Raw genomic sequence first — 22,844 nt, 5'->3', positions numbered from 1 at the left:
TTGAATAGAACCCCCGGCCCCTCTGAGAGAGCGGGACCGGTTCTATTGCTCCTTTGAGGAACAACTGGTGGGCTTCTAGATGTAGTAATCCTAGATGTCCTGAGCGGATGGCACCCGGAGCTCGTGTTGGAGGAAAGTTGTGAAACTCCAACGTATGGCCACTCTTCACGATGTTGAGGACCCATTGGTCCGATGTTATTGACATCCAACTGTCCAGACAAAGGGATATCCTGCCCCCCACTGATGTGATCGGGAGGGGAGGAACAGCAGGTAGAGCCGGGAGGCCGCTATTGTCGTTTGGTTTTGTCACGGCCTTGTCGCTGTTGACGGCCTCGCGGAGGGTTGCGAGAGAAAGATGCTGATTGCCCTTGTCGCTGATTCGAGTAATGGGGTTTATATGACTGGGAAGACTGCGAGGAATAACGTTGTTGGTTTCCTCTGTAAGACGTAAATCCTCTACCTCGTGCGCCCCTAAAGGGGACCATGCGATAGGTGAGAGAGCCCAAGGACTTTGCCGTGTCTGTGTCCTTCTTGATATTCTGTAGGGTATCATCCACATGCTTCCCGAACAGCATCTCCCCATCAAAAGGGAGGTCTAGGACTCTGTTCTGGACCTCCTGACGAAACCAGGTGGCCTTCAGCCAACCCTGACGCCGTAATACAGCGGAGCCGGCCAAGGCCCGGAAGGCCGTGGAAGCAATGTCCATTGCACAGTCAATCACTTCTGCAGACGATTTCGCTCCTTCCGCCAGCACCTTCTTGCGTCCTCCTTAGTGGGCTCAGGTAATAGTTCCACGAAGGGTTCCATGTCGCACCACATCTGGCGGTCGTAACGGCCTAAGATGGCAAGGGCATTCGCCGCTCGAACCAGTAAGCTGGCCATAGAGGAAAACCGTTTTCCAACATTATCCAGACGTCTGCCGTCTTTGTCCGGAGGAGTGGTCAACGGTGTGGACGGATTCTTTGACTTGCTTTGTGCCGCCTGAGAAATCACTGAGTCAGGCTTCGGTTGACCAATAAGGCAAGCTGGACTGCCTTCCGGAGCTTTATATTTCTTCTCCAGTCTGGGGAGCACTGGAATCACCGTGGCCGGACTCTGCATGATCTTCATGCCCTCCTCCCATACATGCTCAATAATGGGAATAGATTTTACAGAGCGTTGGTGTTGTTCCTTAAAGTCATAAAGGAAACATTCCGATTCCTCTCTTGAAATAGGTAGGCCAAACCTCTTAGCAGCCCGTTCCATCAGATGATGAAAACCCCCTATATCCACCGGAGGGGAGATGGAAGTGTCTCGACCAGCAGCATTTGGGTCTTGCGGGTCATTGTCCCCCTGATCCGGGTCAGGGTCCTGTAAAGGATCCATCAAGGGATCCACTGGGACAACCTCCTCATCCGAAGAGGTATCCTGATGGACATCGGGAAGTGGTACGGGATCTGGTGTGGGAACCCGGGCCAAAGGTGTCACTGGCGGTGGTGTGGAGGGTACCACCGGAACACTAGTAGCCGGCCGCACTTGCGGCTGTGGTGGAAGTGGAAAAAACGTAGTCTGTCCAGAAGGGTCTGACGGAAACCTTTTACGATAATCCTGAAGCATGTCCTGAAGATCCGAAATGAGAGAGGAGGGCATGGCTACCATGCCTTGTCCCAAACTCCGCGGATGTCGCTCTTCCACAACATAAGGATGTAGTTGTTGGCCACCTGCCTGGTCGAAATACTCCTCCGTGTCCGTCTCCTGCAACTTTACGTTCAAGTCCGAGGGACTATAGGCAGGTCCATAATCATCCTGAAACTCATCCTCGTCAGACTCATCATCTAACAGCATTGTCGGTAGATGGGAAGAGACTCGTCGCGGAGACGTCATCTCCGGCGTGATTTTCATTCTCCGGACTGGAAAATGCACTTTTTGGACCGTCGACGGTCTCGTCGACGACGCCGTCGTCGTCGGAGCATCAGTCAATGTAACCGTCGACGGCACCACAGCCTTCGTCGACACAATCTTCGTCGTCGATGGGACCACCGTCGACGGTCTCGTCGACGAACTCGTCGTCATTATCATCGTCGTCGACGTGGAAGCCGTCGTGGTCGACGTCGTCGACGTAGTCTTCGTCGTCGTTGCGGCCGTCGACAGCGGCCTGCTAGTCGACGTGGAAGCCACCATCGTCGACAAGCTCGGAACCTTGAACGTCGCCGAAGTCGCCGTCGTGGACACCGCTACCGTCGACGAGCCCGTCAACGGAGCCACAGAAACAGCGGGAACTTTAGCCAAAGTCACAGTCGTCGACGTACCTGGTGTTTTCGTCGTCGACGGACGCTGTTTTTTCTACGGCCCAGATCCTGAAGTGCCAGTAGAGTGTTTATCACTGGGCTTGATCTTTTTGGACGGAGGAGAAAGGATCACAACCTCCTTTTTGTCCTTTAAGGCTGGCACCACTGCTGTAGCCTGTCCCTGCCTCTCCTTTACACTTTCGTGAGGAGATTGAAGGGGACCAGCCCTCTCAGACCTGTCAGAGATCTTGTGAGGGGCTTGAAGAGGGGGCTCAGATGTCGAAGAACCAGGGGGAGACCTACCCCTCTTCTTTGATCTTTGCGAGGAAGCAGCAGACACGGAATCCTCCTCATCCGAAGAGAGCACCTCCTTGCGTGTCTTCATCTTCTGAAGCCAGGTAAGAAGCCGGCCTTCTCTGTCCCGAAGAGTCTTGTTCGAGAAAGTCCTGCAGATCTTGCAGTCTGTGGCCTTGTGGTCAGGATATAAGCAATACATGCAATTATCATGCTTATCCTCCACAAACAGACGTTTTTTGCCACAAGAGGCACGGGACCTGAATAAGGCCTTCTTCTCTTTGTCAGACATGACGATTTGAAGCAGAAACTTGAAGAAATAAGTAGAAAAACAGTGAAAACTGAGCAGAGCTCAGTGGAGACTCCCTAGCACAACGTGCGGTAGAAAAATCTGAGGCTCTGAGCTCTCTCAGGAAGGTTCTAGAGGGTGAGGCTGCTCTGATTGGTCCTGGCAAAAGTTTGGTCTCTTTTTACAAAAGGAGGTGGATAGAATACAAAATGAGATGAGGCCTAGGCCTAGGTTTCTCTTTTGTTTCTATGGTTTTTATACTACCGAGGCTCCCATTCCGACGACGGGGAATGATACAAAGCATGGGAATCTATGAAAGTTCCAATACTGGGGCAAATCAATTTAGAGGTGCCACAAGCAGGTCCAGGAAAGAAAACTACGACACGCCTTCTCAGGGCTCCCCCAATTTCATCATTGTTGAAAGGAAGAGATTCTACCGGACTATTAGCAGTCCGTCTTCTTAGATTAACATAGAGGCACGTAAGCTTACAGTTCCAAAGCTTGTCGAAACAGTAAATACTACTTTGACACCTCCTCTTTTTCAATGATCGCTTCCTCAATCCTCAACAGGCTCAGCATTAGATTTCAAATAGATTTTGTGTGAGCTAATATGCATGTATCCTTAACCACTTCGACGCTAATGACAAAGCCAGCTCGTCATGGGCGTTACCTGCCCTGCGCTCATGACGAGCTGGCTTTGTCACAAACAAGCCATTTATTACTTCTTCAGCGCACAGCAGGTAAACGCTGTAGCGCTGAAGCAGTTAAAGACCTTTGGAAACAAGTGAACAATTGCTTGCTAACTTCACCAACAGCTATTGATAAAACCTGTTCCTTAATGCAGGTATACAATTCTACATGCAGCTTATATTTACCTCACAAGCACAGAAAAGGCAAGCTCTTTCTTGCATTATACACTTTAATTATGCCTCGCTTCCCTTCAGTTGTCTACCTTACATATGAAAACACAATAACTTCGATTCTGTCCTTCACAGGATCACATACACATATCTGTTTTACTCAATATGCCCATTATACTGCACAGCTGCGTAAAGAAAATCTTTTGTTTAACAATGGTGAAAGGCAACCCGTGATTAGCAAAATCCTTTATTTTCCTCTCCATATCGCCACACAAAGACAGTTCATAGATCAAGTGTTGTGATTCAGTGTGACCCACTGGTTCATCTTCCTGGACTTGTAAAATCACTTGTTGGTCTGCACCCAACTATTTTGCCTATTTTTCACAGAGATCAAACTCTAAAGTTGGTTGTTAAAGGTACTTTCCCATTCAGTTACATGCCCTAATTCCACCCCCGATGCTATCATCATCACATGTCCTATGATTTTAAGTACCAGAATCATAAGCAATATCTCATAAACCTAATGCATATCCCATACCTAATCGCATCACATTGATATTCCTAACCCTAGCCATAACACCAAGGCTTATCCAGACCTTCCCTGTCACCCACACCTAAAAGTAGAACCTAACCCTTACCTTAGCTCTAACCCAATGCTAACTCCGACCTTAGCTCTAATATTCGCCATAAGCCCTAATTTAACCAGTGACTTTAACCTTATCCTTAAGCTAACTGTAACCCTAATACTAATACTTTTTCGGTCTTTACCCATCCGAAATTATCCTTCATAAAACAAGTCAGTTAAATATATTTCATTTTTTGAAGCTTGTTTTTTGCATGCTTATTGCTTTCTAACTTGGCTTTTCAACCTATAAATACTGAACGTATGGAAGAAATGCGTTACTTACCTGTAACTGCAGTTATCCAGTATTGGTGTCTTTCATAGATTCACATGCCTGAATCATTCCCCGTCGTCGAGACGGGAGTCTCCGGTACATAGAAAAGTAATGTCTTATAGACATACATAGAGAATAGTAGGCCTAAAGGCCTCACCTTAGTAACATATCCATGTCCTTTTGTAAAAAGGACCAAACTCTAGAGAAGAGCCAATCAGCTATCACCTCCCTCTAGAACCTTCCTGGCAGGAGCCTCAGTTCCTCAGATTTTCGTACGCACTAAGCTAAGTAGGCGTGACACTGAGAGAGTTAGGTGAGTCCTTCCAGGGGAGGCGGCAGGGTTGCATGTGAATCTATGAAAGACACCAATACTGGATAACTGCAGTTACAGGTAAGTAACGCATTTCTTATCCAGTATTATGGGTGTCTTTCATAGATTCACATGCCTGAATCAGAGTAGCAAGCAATGCAGAGTGCACATTTCTGATGGAACAGCATATACAAGTCCTTAGATAAGACGCATCATGCGAGCATGAACCATCATTAGACCTCCACAATAAGTATTACTAAAGAAATGGGCACACCAGAGTAGGATGGAGGGACAGAGGAAGGCTCACCTTACTGAAAAGATGGCGTAACACTGATTGTCTCACTGCTGCATCATTCATCAGCTCCATATCCAGGCAGTAGTGCCTAGTGAAGGTATGCGGCGACTTCCATGTTGCCGCCCTGCAAATGTCAATGACTGGCACCCCTGCAAAGAGAGCTAAAGAAGTGGACATGGCTCTCGTGGAGTGCGATCTCACTTTGGAATGCAATGGCTGTCCAGCTTGGTCATGACAGAAAGCAATGGCTGCAGAAAACCATCTGGAGATGCTCTGCTTAGCAAGCGGTAGACATTTTCTAGGTCTGCTGTAAGCTATGAATAGCTGGTTAGATTTCCTGAATGTTTTTGTTTTGTCAGTGTAAACTTCAAGCATCGCTTGAGATCCAAAGAAAGCAGCGATCTCTCAGCTGCCGTGCTTGGGTTCGGAAAGAAGGAACGCAGAACCACAGGTTCATTTAGGTGGAAGTCCAACGGGACTTTTGAGATAAACCTAGGATTGGTTCTCAGGATTACTCTGTCGTTATTAAACTGTAGAAAAAGATCCTGGATTGAAAACGCCTGTAGCTCACTGACCCCCCTTGCAGATGTGTGCGTCAGGAGGAGTGCTGATTTCTACGAGGCATACTTTAGGTCAGCTCTGTGTACTGGTTTGAACGGATGTTTCATGAGCTGGTTAAGAACCACATTGAGATGCCAGGCAGGTGGCAACATCCTTACTGGCGGGAAAGATCTGTATAATCGTTTTAGAAATTGCTTAATCAATCCGCTTGACCAGAGCGATGGACTCATTGAAGTTCTTTATAACGAGATATTGCTGCTAAGTGTACTTTAATGGAGGAGTGGGCTAGGCCCGACTGTGCCAGATGTAATAGATAAGGTAATATTTGCTCCGGTGATGTGGAGAAAGGCCGAATCCCGTGATCTGCACACCAAACACAAAAGCGCTTCCATTTCAGGGAATACGTCTTGGTCGTGCTATCCGCCCTTGCTCTGGCAAGAATGTCTACAGTCTTGTGGAATATTCAGATTGTGGAACTCTCTGCACTCAGGAGCCAGGCGACTAACCTGAGAGACCTCAGATCCAGATGTTGAACTTTATTGTTGTTCATTGGAAGCAGAGATAGATACTGCCCAGGTGGACCGGCGGCTCCAGGGATAGACGGTGGAGCTCTGTGAACCAATGTTGCCTCGGCCAAGTTGGGGCTATTAAAATTAGAGTACAAGGCTTCACCTAAATTTTCCTGAGGACTCTGGGAAGCATCGGGAATGGCGGAAAGGCGTACGCAACGACGTTGCGCCATGCGATGGAAGATGCATTCCCTAGAGACCCTGACTGGGGATGCCAACTTGCGAAGTGTGGGCATTTGGTGTTCATTGTCGTCGCAAATAGATCGATTTGCGGCGTGCCCCATCTGGAGAAGATCTGGTCGATAATTTGTTGATCTAGCTCCCACTCGTGTGACGATGTTTTCTGCCTGCTCAACAAGTCGGAGAGCACATTGTCCGTGCCTGGGACATATTCCGCTCTTAGGGATATATTGTGGAGTATGAGCCAATTCCAGATTATTTTGTGCAACTCGCGATAGTGTGTCAGCGAGCGTGTCCCTCCCTCTTTGTTGAGGTAGTGCTTAGTCGTGGTGTTGTCTGTCCGGATGAGCACCAGGGAATGTTTTATTCTTGGCAGGAAAGCTTGAAGGGCCAGGAAGACTGCCCGCAGTTCGAGCAGATTGATATGTAGTTTCTTCTCCATAGGAGACCACTACCCGCTTATCTGCAGCTCTTGCAGAAAAGCTCCCCAGCCTTCCAAGGAGGCGCCTGTTGTGAGAACATGAGGAGCAGCCGGAAGCAGGAATGACAAGCCTTGAGAGAGGTTTTGAGATGACATCCACCATTGCAGGGCTCCGACCATCTGAGGATTCACTTTTATGTGGTCGTCGAATGACCCTGTGCATTGGACCCACTGCTTCAAGAGCGCCTCCTGTAGATTCCTCATTCGTAGTCGACAGTGAGGAATCAGGAGGATACACGCGGACATCCCCAGGAGGGATTTGAAGTGACTGACTGTCAAGACTTTCTTCGAGGCTACTATAGCAGATAGTGCAAGGGGCTTGTACATCCTCTCTCTGGATGGGAAAGCTTTTGCTGACCGTGTGTCCAGGGTTGCACCTAGGAGACTGATGCACTGAGAAGGTTGTAGGACCGATTTTTCCTGATTGAGGGTGAGACCCTAGCAATCGAAAAGCTTTAAACAGGCGTTGGAAGACCTGGACGCGTCTTCTAAGGATGGAGTCCTGACCAGCCAGTCATCCAAATACGGAAAGACTTGGTGATGGCACTGTCTGAGATATGCCGCCACCGGGGTACGACATTTCGTGAATATGCGCGGTGCAGACTTGAGCCCGAAGGGCAGAACGCGAAACTGCAAGTGTCTGCTCGCTACTGCAAATCGCAAGTACCTTTTTGTGATTCCTGTGAATTGGGATATGGAAGTAAGCGTCCTGTATGTCTAGGGACGCCCTACAATCCTGCTGTTACAGTAGTTGCAAGACCTCCTGGATCGTTACCATGCGAAACGACTACTTCTTAGGAATTTGTTGAGGGCCCTAAGGTCCAAGATTGGTCTCCACTTCTTGTCTTTTTTCTGGATCAAAAGAAGCAAGAATAAAACCCTTTTCCCTTCTGAGATGGAGGTACTCTCTCTATTGCTCCTTTCTGCAGCATAATCAAGATCTCTCAGAGAAGCAGCCATAGATTTTTGTTATTTCCGCTGTCCTGTACCTTGAAAGGACGACCTCCCAAAAGAGGATTGCTTGTTTTGCTGTTGTTGGCGCTGTTGGTATTGCGGTCTACTCTGGCCTGAAGGGCAGGAAGACCTGTATTAATAATTTCCTCTGTAGGAAGACTGTCCTCTTCCTCTATTTCTACAACAGGACTGGTTCTTATACTGAAGAGTGCCCAAAGGTCTTGCAGTGTCTGCTTCATCAATTTTTCGTGCCAAATAGTAACTGGCTAACATATGGCATGCCCAAAATCTTTGTTTGCACCTCAGGACGGAAAGAGGTTGCCTTTAGCCATCCTTGGAGCCGCAAGACTGCTGCTCCAGCCAACTGGCGGAACCCTGTCATAGCGATATCCATCGCGCAGTCTATAGTTTCTGACGTCGATGCCTCATCATCTAGCAGAATCCTCTTTACTTCCTCTTTGGATGAATCTGGCAATTCCGACAGCTATGGGGCTATGTGTGCCCACAATTGCCTATTATAGCGTCCCAAGAGCGCTAGGGCGTTCGCGGCCTTCACAGTCATTGTCGATATTGAGGAAAACCTGTTCCCAATGTTGTCCACTCTTCTTACCTCCTTACCAGGAGGAAGCGACAAAGGGGCCGAAGGATTCCTGGAGGTCTTCTAGGCCGCCTGTGTCACCACGGAGTCCGGCTTAGGATGCCCTGTTAAACACGCGGGTGCTGTATCTGGCGCCCTATACTTCTTATCCAACTGAGGGATCACTGGTGATACAGAGGAGGGGTTCTGCATGACCTTTACCCCTTCTGACTATAGGTAATCGACAATCGGTATTGACCTTACTGCCTTCTTGAGAGGTTCTGTGAAGTCATACAAGAAGCAGACCGGTTCTTGAGAGACCATGGAGATCTTAAAACGCTGAGCAGCCCTCTCTACCACATTATAAGACATTCCAAAATTTTCGGAATTTCCCTCGTCGACGGGTCCGTCGACGAGATTGGCGTCATAGACTATGCCGTCTTAGACGAGCAGTCATAGACGAGGCCGTCGTAGGCAACATCATAGACGATCCGTCGTAGACGAGGCCGTCAATGAGGAGCCATCGTAGAGGAGCAATCGTAGATGAGGCCATCGTAGACGAGGCCATGGTAGACGAGGCCATGGTAGACGAGGCCATGGTAGACGAGGCCATGGTAGACTAGGCCATGGTAGACTAGGCCATCATCGACGCCGTAGACAGGCCGTCGTAGACAAGCAGTCATAGACGAGGCCGTCGATGACGATGCCGTCGTAGATGAGCCATCGAAGAGGAGCCCTCGTAGATGAGGCCATCCTAGACGAGGCCATCGTCGACGCCATAGACAGGTCGTCGTAGACGAGCAGTCCTAGATGAGGCCGTCGTCGACGACGCAGTCGTAGACGAGGCCATCGTAGACAAGCCATCGCAGACGAGGCCATCATAGACTAGGCCATCGTCGACGCCGTAAACAGGCCGTCATAGATGAGCAGTCACAGACGAGGCCGTCGTCGTCGACGAGCAGTCGTAGACGAGCCGTCGTAGACGAGCCATTGTAGATGAGCCATTGTAGACGAGGCCATCGTAGATGAGGCAGTCGTTGACGCTGTAAACAGGCCATCGTCGACGAGCCGTCGTAGACGAGCCACCGTCGACGAGCCGTCGTAGACGAGCCGTCGTAGACAAGCCATCGTAGATGAGCCATCGTAGACGAGCCGTCGTAGACAGGCCATCATAGATGAGGCCATCGTAGACGAGGCCATCGTAGATGAGGCCATCGTAGATGAGGCCATCGTAGACGAGGCCATCGTAGACAAGGCCATCGTAGACAAGGCCATCGTAGATGAGGCCATCGTCGACGAGCCGTCGTAGACGAGCCATCGTCGACGAGCCATCATAGACGAGCCATCGTCGACGAGCCGTCGTAGACGAGCCGTCGTAGACGAGCCATCGTAGACGAGCCGTCGTAGACGAGCCGTCGCAGACGAGCCATCGTAGATGAGCCATCGTAGACGAGCCGTCGTAGACGAGCCGTCGTAGACAGGCCATCGTAGATGAGGCCATCGTAGACGAGGCCATCGTAGATGAGGCCATCGTAGATGAGGCCATCGTAGACGAGGCCATCGTAGACAAGGCCATCGTAGACAAGGCCATCGTAGATGAGGCCATCTTTGACGAGCCGTCGTAGACGAGCCATCGTCGACGAGCCGTCGCAGACGAGCCGTCGTCGACGACCCGTCGTAGACGAGCCGTCGTAGACGAGCCATTGTAGATGAGCCATCGTAGACGAGGCCATCGTAGATGAGGCCATCGTAGACGAGGCCATCGTAGACGAAGAGGCTGTAATAGGCAATGATGATGGTTTCTTTGTCGACGATCCTGTTGACGATGTTGGCTTCTTAGTCTTTACCTCAGGAGGAATAGAAGACGCCTTCCTGAAGGGTCCTATGACCAGAGGAGGTGATTTTGACGGCTCAGAAGTCGCCTTTTTGACATGATTTTTCTCCAAAAGCAAGTCCTTTACTCTCCTTATCCACAGAGTGAGGAGATTTTTAAGAACTGCGCCCAGAAGACCCATGAGTGGTCTTTTTTGAGGGCCTTCTCAGGATGTTCCCCTGAGGAATGAGTCTGAGGAGATTCTCTTCTCTTTTGAGGTCTCCTAGACGTTGAGGATAACGCCTCATCACGGTCACTGGAGAAAATAAAAAACCTCCTTTCTGGTCTTAGTGTTTGACACCATATTAAAAATCACCCTTCACAACCTCTCAAAAACTTACTTGAGAAAGTGCGACATACCTTGTAGTCTTTGGCCTGTACCAGACCTTCTTTAAAGAATGTATTTGAAGATAATCCATAGTAGAAAAGAATCCTTGACAACAAAGTCATTTAATGAAGTGAAAAAAACACAGAATCTGAGCAGAGCTCAGAGGAGACTCCCTTAGCACAACGTGCGGTAGAAAATCTGAGGAACTGAGGCTCCTGCCAGGAAGGTTCTAGAGGGAGGTGATAGCTGATTGGCTCTTCTCTAGAGTTTGGTGCTTTTTACAAAAGGACATGGATATGTTACTAAGGTGAGGCCTTTAGGCCTACTATTCTCTATGTATGTCTATAAGACATTACTTTTCTATGTACCGGAGACTCCCGTCTCGACGACGGGGAATGATTCAGGCATGTGAATCTATGAAAGACACCCATAATACTGGATAATTTCTTGCTATTTCATTCACATGTTGGACTTTATATCTTTTTTTATCAACTCGGGTCACACTTATAATCTTGGGGTGAGCAGCCTGGCATACGGGCTGAGGCGTGCTACGACTTGCGAAATTAAGTAGGAGCAATTAATGGAAGACTATGTGTAGTGCAGAAGTGTGGTGGAGTGGGTTAGGTGAATAAAAATACCTTCCTAGTGGGCGAGAATAATTTATTGTTGCTCCTAGATGTTGCTCCTAGATGGGTATATCTAAAAACGGGGTGATGCCAGAGATCCTAACTATAATGGGCTAGTGATTCTGGATATGTGTCAACAAGTTTCGAGCGTCCCCCAAGCTCTTCCTCAGGGACCAACCCTGTGTTTGCCACTCCTAAATTAACCCTAATGTGGTGCTATAAACATAATACATAAATACAAAGGTGAAAAACGCTGCAACTAATAAAGCATGCGTTAATTACATATATACGATCAAGGCTTGCTACGTAGTATTTAGGGTGGAGACAGATTGTGCCCCATGGACTGTAGGGGGCAAAGTACTCCTGAGCCTATGTTCGTAGTAAGAGCGCTTCACAGGATAATACCTAGACACGTATCCCCACCAGACCGCATGCGTCAAGTTTGGTCAGGAAAGCCAATCCTACCCATTTTGCTAGATCCTTTACCCATTAATTTGGGATGTTGTTTCAGTTTGCGAATGGAGGGCGGATCTAGCTCTTAAACCCTCTTTCCTCCCCCCTTGTTTTGCCTTGAGATCCGCCATTACACATCATCTCTACTGTACTTTCCTGCTATGGCATGGACCATTAATTGGTTCCTCAACATTTCATATATTAACTATCCAAACTTACGTGTAGCAGCTAATGTTTGCGTGCAGTTAAAATTCAACAAAATTTCCCAAATCACTCTGCATAAAATCAATACTTTTCCAAAACTTATTTTGGGCCTAAAATAGTCTAACATCACTAATGCCTTCTCACATTTGCCACATTACTCTATTCTACTGAGTAACACAGAATACCCACAAATCACATTATACATTACATCACACAAAGGGGACAGACCGCAAAGGGAAAAGATGGCTACACTTACAATAGTGTGAAATAAACTATTGTTCAACAAGGTGCAGAACATTGCACATTATGTCACCTACATATTAATGCTAGTATCAGGTACGCCCTCATCCTTGGGAGCCGTACCAGTACCAGCAGCAAGGGTCCAGCAAGGGTCAGAAATTTGGGAATAGTCTTTGATGAGAAGCTCAACTTTGTGGCACACGCTAACCAAACCGCGGCAAACGCCCATCATAAACTCAGGCTTATACGAAAAATCATCCCATTTCTTTCGGAAAGCGCTGGCAAAACAGTGGTGAGCACCCTTGTGCTCTCCTCTTTAGACTATTGTAATGGCCTATTTGCCAATGCCCAAAACCGGGTAATCTCCAAGCTGCAAATGATTCAAAATGCCGCAGCAAGAGTACTATCCAGGACCCCTAAATTTAAATCAATCAGCCACACTATTAGAAACTACCACTGGCTAACAATCAGAAATCGAATTAAATTTAAATCGCTCTGTTTGACCTTCAAGGCTTTCCATAACCAAGGGCCAAAGTTCCTTCGAGAACAGCTTGCTACCTACTGTCCATCTAGACAATTGAGATCTATGTCACAGCATCTACTTGCAGTACCCCGTACCAGGACGGCCACTTGGGGAGACAAGCGCTTCACGGTGACGGCAGCCAGACTCTGGAACTCGCTTCCGCTAACAATTAGATCGAGTCAATCCCTTCTCCAGTTCAGGAAACTGCTCAAGACGTGGTTGTTTAACCAGTAATGAGTCCTTTTGGCATCGTGTGGCCACCCTCAGAGATCCTAACTGTAATCTTAGCGCCAAGACGCCCACGGGCATAAGTATGCGCTCTACAAATTGTAATAATAATAAATAAATAAATAAATAAATACCTCTAGACTTCATCCTATACACTTCTGTGCAATAAATTACAAAAGCATCACAAATATCAGCCACACACAGGGAAAAGCTACTACAATACACAACTGACAAACAAGTGCCAGGTTATCACGTTCTGTCAATTTCATCAAGTGACTCAGACAGCTTTATTGCAGCTTCAAAAACCAGACACTCATGCTTCTGTGATGCCTTCCCAAAGGAGTCTCCATATTTAGTTGTCTACATACAGTTCTGGTAGGATCTTCTAAACACAGAGATATTAGCACAAAGAACAAAAAAACACAGTGAAGAACAGCCTTTAGATCTGCCATTGGATGGAATACAGAGAAGGCAAAATAGTGCAGGCCATGAGTTGATGAGAGTGGAAGAAGGTACAAACCTGGTATTGATGTCATAGGGGTGATGGTGCCACCATGAAGCAGCAAGGATCATTTGGTATAGTGGACAAAGAGGCATGAGGAGATAAAGAAATTAAGGAGGCATTTCCCCAACACGTAGAAGGAGATTCTTTTCAGAATTCAGCACAATCTCACTATCAGGAATGTTGGAAACTGCCATACATGTCTGTGCGCGGAGAAAACTAACAAAGGAATATGAGACTGATTCAGAAGTCTTTGAGTTGGCTGGCCAGAGGCCCTCATACTTACTCTTAATGGAATCCTCGCTAATCCATCTCAGCATGTCGTCCCACATCAGGAGTTGGACTCCTTTGTACCTAGAAGTCAGGAAGCTCACCACCTTCTGAATATGGTTGAGGTACATCTTTCCCAGGTCTCCATTGTTGCTATTCATCCATGACTTGGAGTCATGACCTTCGCCAAGAGAAAAGACCTGTGTGGGATGAGAGGAAGAATGAGAAAGAAAAGGGGGTCTGATGTGGTGAGTTGATTTGTGTAAACCTATTCAAGTGCAGATGGCATTCAGAGAAACCTTTGGTACAGTGTACTTGCAGGTGAGATAACTTTAAAAGTGAGACTCCGGGAGCATTTCTTTTTTCAACCCACTTCGGTATCTATCACAACACGATCTGGAAGACCAATGTGGTATTCCCCACTGCTGTTGTGACCGCTACCCAGAGTATCAGAAATTTCGAGAGGAATAATGTGGTATTCTGTTGCTGGGCTGAACTGCCCTTAGGTAATAAAGCATTATAGCAGAAATTGGAAGTATCTACCAGATTGTTTGGCATTTTCCCATTTTCAGGCCCTTTCCTAACCAGAAATGTTGCAATTTTGAAATGGTGAAATTACCAGGAGGAAGTATCAAGAATGTGGTATTCCAGCATGTCTTGTAATTTCAGAAATGGCAGAATGCTTCTGAATTGGAAATAAGACTGCTCTTGGAATGGCTAACGGTGGACTTGTATGTAATTGTCTTGTTACAGAAAAGCAGAAACTAGACTGTAATTTTGCTAGTTCTCTTTTATGAAATGTACAGTGTTTTAATTGTTTTGTCATATTCTGGCTATCGTTGTCCTTGTTTTTGTTATTGATTCCAATAAGTATATGACAGATTCTGAAATAGGATAAATGAATCAGGGTGTCAGTCGTGAGTAAAAACATATTTATTGAATAAAATGGGAGGGACCTGCAGATCATTACATTTCAAGCCCAGATACATTTAGATGTGAGCTAAGATTTGTTTTATGCCTACCAGACATAGGTCTTTAAAGACCGTACTACCACGCAATATGACATAATTGAAAGCCCACGATTGACAAATTAAGAGTCAGCAGTGTCCATATGCTCGTGTTCCTTTACCTCATCAGCGCCAATGTGAACCCAGGTTTTCTGTGGGTGCTTGTCCAGAACCTGCTGCAGAATCAAGGTCACCAAGGGGAACGTTTCAACAGCATGGGGGTTCAAGCTGTTGGGGTACTTCTCGACCTCCCTCAAGTGCTTGTACTTGCCATGCTTCAGGACGAACTGTCAAAGAAAAGAAAAGGGGAATGTTAGAAGGGTGGAGAGAGATGTAGGAAAGTGCCTGGCTTGTGAGTACAAGAACTCATCCTCCTACTGAAGAAGTAAACTCTGGCCACTAATGCTTTACTCAAAGACCAGAGCAGCACCTCTCAAGATCTGGAGCAAGAACCCAACCATTATATAAATTCAGCTTTGCCAACAAGGAAAGGCACAGTGCTGCCTGGTTCATCATACTAAGCTGATGCCCACCTATTGCCCGAGCAAAACCCCCAAGGTCGGCTTCAAAGAATCGCTTACTTTTGCTCCTGCCAAAATAGAAGCAATTAATGGGAAGGTCACTACAATCCCATGATTCACCCACAGCAACTCTTTGTCCCTACTCCATGCTCTAGAAGCAGACTACAGAAAGTTCAGCTAATACACGAAGACTAACTTCTATCTTTCTAACTCTGACTTGGAATCAAGCTAATCTCACTGATAAGCTTTCTCTGCCACAGCCCCTTCCTCTTCCAGTCATTTGATGCAATTTTTGAGCTTTGCTAACAAGTTATGAAGGCAAGAAAATAAATAAAGAAGACCAGCTCCTCTGGTTTGTCTTAAGCTTGCAATAATTCAATTAGGAGGACGTTTTAGACTTTGTGGTGTGCATAATAAATCAACAAGCATTGGCCACGCTAACAGGTCAGGCATTTAAATTAAGCCTCCTCTTCAGTCATTGATGGGTTTAAACACTCAATAAGTTCCCATACGCTTAGTCTTCCATACGCTTACTCTTGCACTCCTGCATCCTTCGAACCAACTCATTCTTACATTTAATCACTTATACAACTCTAAAACACCCCAAAAAGGTCAACAACATATGCAAGATAAATTAAAAGAAAAAAAACAACAACAAAAAACATACAGCCACCTTAACACGTTGGGCATTTGCTTGCGATAAATAAAATGAAACCTAGCAGCAGGTTTTCGACTTGTAATGGTGCTGTACGCAGTGTATTGTCGTTATAAGTTCCAGCATAGGTGCCACGTTTAAAACCAATGTGTTAGTCATCTTGCAACAATAAAATAATAATACTCTACAGCCAATGCCATTCCAAGATGGTCACCTGGTTTAGAGGCCTGGGCCATGCTGGACGTGGCACACTGTAGATGAAATGAGCGACAATCAAGCAGCCAATTGGCGCTGTCTTGGGAACGGTGTATGCTTGAAAAATGAAACCAAATAGAGAAAGACAGAAAGAAAAATCCCACTGGAAAAATGGATAAGTCAGTAGCGTTGACATCGAACCAATTAAAATAAAAAAGCAGGTCAGATTAAACGAAAAATGGATTACGACGGCCCTTCATGGGAAAAACCCACAGTGACAGAAAAAACCAAGAAGGCCAACAGAGGAAAAACAAAAATATAGTGAATCCCTAAATCTTTGCTAGTGAAATGTAAATGGGGTACGTAAAAAAATAAAAAATGCTCACCTAAACTCAATGTCAAACAACTATCAGATTATTTTCTTACCGGAAACTTGGTTTATAAATCCCGTAATGCTTGAAAGTTACAGAGGATATTTTGAGCCGGCAATTAAGCAAAACAAATATGGCCACCCCAGTGGGGGCCCGGCAACATTTATCTCCAAAGATTTTAAAGTGGAGCATGAACAAGTTATTACGAACAACAATAATTTCTTAACAGTAAAATTACGGTACAAGGTACAAGGAAAACAATAAATAAAATCAAAATCAATATTATTAATACATTTATATATACACCCCACTGCAAGCACAAGGAGTAATATGAGCACTTTTCACATTAGTTTCTGATTACAACAAATGATTGAGGATCCATTCATTGAATACATCATATCAGGGGACTTTAACCTAAATCTGCATGTGCCCTATTTAAGAGATGACCTAATCCAGCAACAGGATTTTTTATGGGCAAATCCTCAGCAAACAATACCTGCAGTAACTAATATGATTCAACGCAAGTTAGGCATAAGCTTCGTTAAAGATGTAGAAGCAAAGGGATTAAGAATTTTAAATGGGAGGCTACCACACGACTCACCTCCAGCATGGACATATTCAAAGAGCCATAAATCAAGAATCGATTATACAATAGCATCTTTGAATTTCTTTAACAAGATAATTTCCTTTCATACGGAGAAAGTGTCTGACAGCGATCACAGTCAGCAAATACTTTCTATAAATCTATATTGTATAAAGCATATGCAACGGTACCCGGGCAGGGGGGAACAATTAATTATAGGAGATTAATCTGGAAAGAGAACACCAAAGAAGCTACTAACAAACTGGCTCAAAAATTGATTAAAGAATGCTTTCAAGATGAATCTTTATCTGAAACAGAACAATGGGTACATTTCATACAAAAACTAGTTAAAACTTATGTGTCTATACAACATTATAAGAAATACACAAAGACCCAAATTGGAACAAGGAACAAAATCAGTCTAACCCATACAACGCGGCTCATGAGAAGAACATGTAACAGCCTTCAGAGGCAATAAAAAAAATGCCCAAATGATATGGATTTACTTTCTAATTTAGAGAGTACTAATTATAATCTGCAGAAGTTAATCTGGGATGAAAGAAATCGAGCAAAGCATGATCTCTGGGCTAAAGTACTGTAAGCAAGTAAACAATCGAACTAAAGGGTTTTTTGGAAAACGATAAACGGTTTATCACGCCCTACTGAAACAGCTGTATCATCCCAATTAAATGAAATAGATTAGATTCGATTCTTGACAACAAACCTAAACACCAGATTGGAAACTAGCCAACTGGAAGTCAGTGTGGATGTGACTGATACGCTAAGACAAAATCGGGAGCATGAAATTGAGATAACAACAAATCAAGTATGCAAACTAATTCGGAAAGATGGTGCTCCTGGTCCCACTTGCATTCCATTCCCATTTTACAAAGAAAACCCGGATATATGGGCAAAATTTCTCACAAAAGTATTCAAGGAAAGTGTCAAGACATCAATAATTCCTGAAACATGGAGGGGCTAAGTAATATCACCAATATATAAAAAGGGGGATTGGGCACCCCCTGGAAATTATCGATTAATTACCCTACAAGACACAGAAGCCAAATTATTTGCAGGAGTTCTACTATCAAAACTATCTGTATGGGCAAAGGAGAAACAGATAATACCACCGAATCAAACAGGGTTTATGCAAGGGTTAGGCACCACAACAAATATATTAGTACTATCAGTATTAATGGATAAATGCATAGCAAAGAAACAACTACTGTATTTGTGTTTCGTGGACTTTAAATTAGCTTTCGATTGTGTACATAGACAACTGCTGTGGCAAAAGTTGAAGGATCAAGGTGTCCCATTGTCCCTCTTAACATCAATCCAACTCCTCTATTCAAACACCTCAGAGTTCGGAGGGGAGATGGTTTGTGTTTATCTAAGGAAATTCCAACCTCCACGGGCTTAAAGCTAGGGTGTGTATTGGCACATTTGCTTTTTAACCTGTTCTCATCAGACCTAACACAAGAGTCGGATGTAGTGAATGCCTCTCCTGCAAAATTAGCTAGCACTCAGATATCAAATCGGCTATATGCAGACAACGTTATCCTATTAAGTCAAACAAAGTTCAGGCTACAACACCTGATAAATAGGATATCAAGGTACTCACAAGATAATGGAATGGTTATAAATGAAACCAAGACAAAAATTATGGAGGTTAACAAAAATCTATGGTCAAAATATAAGCATAAGTGGTTCCTCAACAAATCACAATTGGAACAAGTAAGAACATACAAATACATGGGAGTACTATTCGATGATAAAGGATCTTTTCATCCACATATGGTTTATATGCAACAGAGCAAACAACCTGTTAACTGCATTTAAATCCTGCAGAAGTCATTAGGAGGGCTGAGTTACTTACCATTTTTAAAAATGATATCGGCAAAACTGTTGCAAACATTAACATATGGTAGCGAAGCACTGTGTGGAAAAGATTCTGTAATCATCAATAATGCTGTGACAAAAATGTTTAAATCTCTTTTTTATCTTCCACACAACGCATCACCTGCACAGGTAAGATTGGAATTTGGGTTAACTAACCAGCTAATTGCACGAAAAGGACAATTTATAAGAGTGTGAAAAAGAATAAAAATGATAATGTAAATAAAATGTCAAAATTGTTATGGCAGGAAATAAATGCAAACAAGAAGTCACAGTCCTGGAAGTACTTACATGCTGCATTATACGAATACTCAGCAAATTCTATCTGGGAGATGCCAATAACTACAGACTTGTTTAAAAATCGATTACTCAAATAACAAAACATTGATCATTACTACTGGATAAAGACTCTTGCAAAAAGAAAGCGTGCACGGTAATTAACGAATGGATATACAAAGGTGAAACCCCAATCATATCTTGAAACTCCATGGTCTCTGAAGCATAAAAATATTTTTATAAAGGCTCGTTTTGGTGCTTTCCCTGGCTTATGTCATGTAATGCCTTGGCTTTGAACAGTGGAAATGACGCTGTGTTGCTTATGTCAATTGGAGGAAGATAATATTATTAATTTGCTGTGAGTATGCCCGAAACTTAAAACTGAAAGAAAATCTATACTTAAGTGGCATTTTAACTAACGAGGAATACAAACTTGTAGACAGGCACTGATAAGATGTCTGTATTCAGACAATATAATACTCAACTCAGCTTTTGTAAAGTTTTTATTGATAGTAAGAACAGGGTTAGACCAGCAAACCCAATTTGACATGTAATATAGGATGTATATAAAATGTAATCAGTATTATGAAATTGGTATTATTAAGTTGAACACATTTGGTAATATGAATGATTGGTTTATCTATTCATGTTTCTTTTACATTTTAGAACTGGATTTTTTATAACAGAAATGATTGGTACAATATTGTAAGATTTTAAATAATCAAACAATAAAGAATTAATTGAATTGGACCTTTTAAAGGAGAAAATGGAAATCAAAAGGATAGGCCCACCAGCTCTGTCACTGAAGCTCTCTCATTTTAAGGAGAATGTGCAGTCACTCATAGGTCGTAGTAAAGATAGAGAGGTGGAAAAAAAGATTTGCATCGCTGACCCTGCTTCTAGCAAAATGATGCATCACAATGCACTGGCTCACATCTACAGGGTCTCCATTAGAGGCCTGGAGAGGAGCTGTAATTAAATGGGGCGAGATGGAAGAAGACACGGTTAGGATACGTCGCCACCACATCTCCATGGAGTGGGCAACACTCCTTCAAAATAAAAAATAAATCACCAACCCAATCACCCAGGGACTTAGCTATAACGATGGGACCCTCTAACCTTGCCCTCTTAATCATTAACACGCTCAAGCAAATCCCCACCGGCTCCTCACCCAACCTTTCCCACACCGACACAACACTGATCACCGTGAAATTGTACAGCTCCTCAACAACGCAATGATAACCCTGTGCCCAAAGCAGTAAGACCCGCAAAAGAAGACACATAGACACTGGCCCAATGCTCATCTCCCAACCACACTTCTCTAGTTCAACCCCCAGTTGGGTAATCGTACCCACATCCTGCACCCACAGAAGAAGTGCCCAACGATCAAGCCTTAGAACCAGAGACAGGAAATGCAGACCTATCTCCATCCTGACTACACAACAGACCACCTAACCAAACACAAAGAAAACCCAAAATTGTCACATTCCAAAGATGTAATGTAATTCACTGTCTGTTATTCGTAAATGATACTGCTGTTGAATATAATGTGCAAAACGGAAAACTTAATAAAAAGGTTTAACAAAAAAAAAAATCCAGGCGTTTGCAGGCCCGTACGCTTATTCCAACAGCAGGTCTCGAGGGACATTTGGAATTCCAGAAGTGAGATGATGGTCCAGAGGTGCATGGGGACGCTTTTCCAGATCTTTGTTGCGATGTGGGAGAAGGAGCGCCCTCCACCTCTGCTTCGGTAGATGCGGGGAGTATGGGCAAGTGAAAGAGTGGCGGAGAGTAGTCTTGGTGAAAGTCTTGATTGGTGAAAGTTCAGGTAGTGGTTAATTCAGGCGGGTCCTTGGTTGCTTAGAGCCTTGTGTGCGTGTTTCAGCAGTATGAATTGGCATATTTTCTCTACAGGAAGCCAGTGGAGGTTCCGGAGGTGGGGTGTGATGTGGTTTCGTCAGGGAAGGCCATGGATGAGTCTGGCTGCGGCATTCTGTATGGTCTGAAATCTCTGTAGAGGAGGTCAGTGGCAGCTCCTCTGCTAAGGCAGAGGATCGTCGCCCCACTGCCAGGAGCAGAAAAGAAAGGAAAAAATAAAATGATAACTGAATGTTATTATAATTTTATTGTTTCCTCCTGCTGCGGCAGTGCGTGAGGGGGCGGGCGGAGCTGCAGGGGAGGAGTGGTAGAACACTCCTGTGCGAAATGACTGTTTGTCATGAGCACATCCCTGTTCTCCATGCAGGCTGCATTCCAGCGTTGTGATTGGCTTAGGGGTGGGAGCCTGGCTGCCTGCTTCCTGTTTTGACCTGAAGTCGGACACAGGCGAGCAAGAGAGAAGACGCAGGACCTGGTGGAAGCAAGGTACGTTTTTATTTTCTGGATTTTTTTTAAAGCAGCCCACGCTCCTAATCCTCGCTACCACCCCACCGAGAGCGGTCGCGGCCACCCCTGAAAGTGTGCAGCGATTTCTACGTAGGGAGCATTGCCGTAGCTGGTGATGAGGGCTTCTGTCATGGAAGATCTTACGTAGCATTAGCAGAGTGAGGAAGCAGGCGGTCTTGGTCTATGATTTCATGGTGAGCTTGTTGTCAATGATGATTCCAAGGTTTCTGGTGTGGTTGGAGGTAGTGGGTCCTAGGTCTAATGGCCACCAGGAGTCGATCCATGTGTTGCCAAAATCAGTATTTACTTCTTGTCAGTTGTTCTTCATCCAGTCGGCGATGCTTGTCATGCACCTGTGGAAGTTGGTTCTGGTGGTGGTGGGGTCGTCGGTGAGTGAGAGGATAGGTTGGATGTCGTCTGTGTAGGAATTTATGTTGAGACAGTGGGATCGGATGATGTTGGCCAGCAGGGTCATATTTGCGTGGAGTGTAGGGATGAGCCCTGGGTACACCGCAGGTGGACTCATTGGATTCAGAGGTGAAAGGTGGGAGGTGGATCCTCTGGGTTCTTCTGGTGAGGAACGAGGTGATCCATCTGAGAGCGTTCCCTGGGATGACGATGTGGTGGAGTCTTTAGATCAGGTTGTGATGGGATACAGTGTCGATGGCTGCCGCATACCAATCCATAATTTTTCACCCACCATGCTACCTCAGTTTGGACCCAGCCATATGCAAATCACTCTTTACCCTGTTCCTCATGGGAACAGTCCGACCTGGGTCCTAACTGAGGTGGCATGGTGTGCAAAATAACGATGGACTGGGATGCAGCCTTAGTGATTACCAGTGGCTGAGATTAATTAAAGTACTCCATCCATCACTGTTTTGTATACTTATTGTTCTGCGCTAAGTGAGACAGGTATGCCCAGACATGGGCCCTGTGCACACTGAGTCACTGGAACCAAGCTGTACCTGGCTGATGAGTCCATAACTAGGGTGATGCCGGTCCTGGTTTGCCTGTGTTCTGGTTCAGGGAAGACCAGGCTTGACAGTTGGGGCTCGACTGCAGCTACTGGATCAGGGTCAAGACTGATTTGCAGATAGGAAGCATTCCATCCATCACTGTTTTGTAACCTTATTGCGTCTACCAAAGCATGGAATCAAGAATGCCTAGGCTA

The 22,844-nt window shown here is 45.2% G+C and overlaps 1 protein-coding gene across 2 annotated transcripts in view; it reads right to left on the bottom strand.

Moving 5' to 3' along the window:
- LOC144785951 (hexosaminidase D-like) overlaps window positions 1-22,844 on the bottom strand; it is a 279,553-nt gene that overhangs the window by 136,302 nt on the left and 120,407 nt on the right. For both annotated transcript variants that reach the window (XM_078664840.1, XM_078664841.1), the window contains 2 exons: window positions 14,911-15,075; window positions 13,798-13,981 (listed from right to left, as the gene is read on the bottom strand). In XM_078664840.1, the coding sequence (XP_078520966.1) occupies window positions 13,798-13,981; window positions 14,911-15,075 (349 nt within the window). The remainder of the gene's footprint in view (window positions 1-13,797; window positions 13,982-14,910; window positions 15,076-22,844) is intronic.

This window comes from Lissotriton helveticus, chromosome 10 (genome assembly GCF_964261635.1).
Source record: "Lissotriton helveticus chromosome 10, aLisHel1.1, whole genome shotgun sequence".
In the NCBI taxonomy this organism is placed as follows: domain Eukaryota; kingdom Metazoa; phylum Chordata; class Amphibia; order Caudata; family Salamandridae; genus Lissotriton; species Lissotriton helveticus.
The sequence above is the reverse complement of the archived record's forward strand: the minus strand, read 5'-3'. Positions and strand labels throughout refer to the sequence as shown.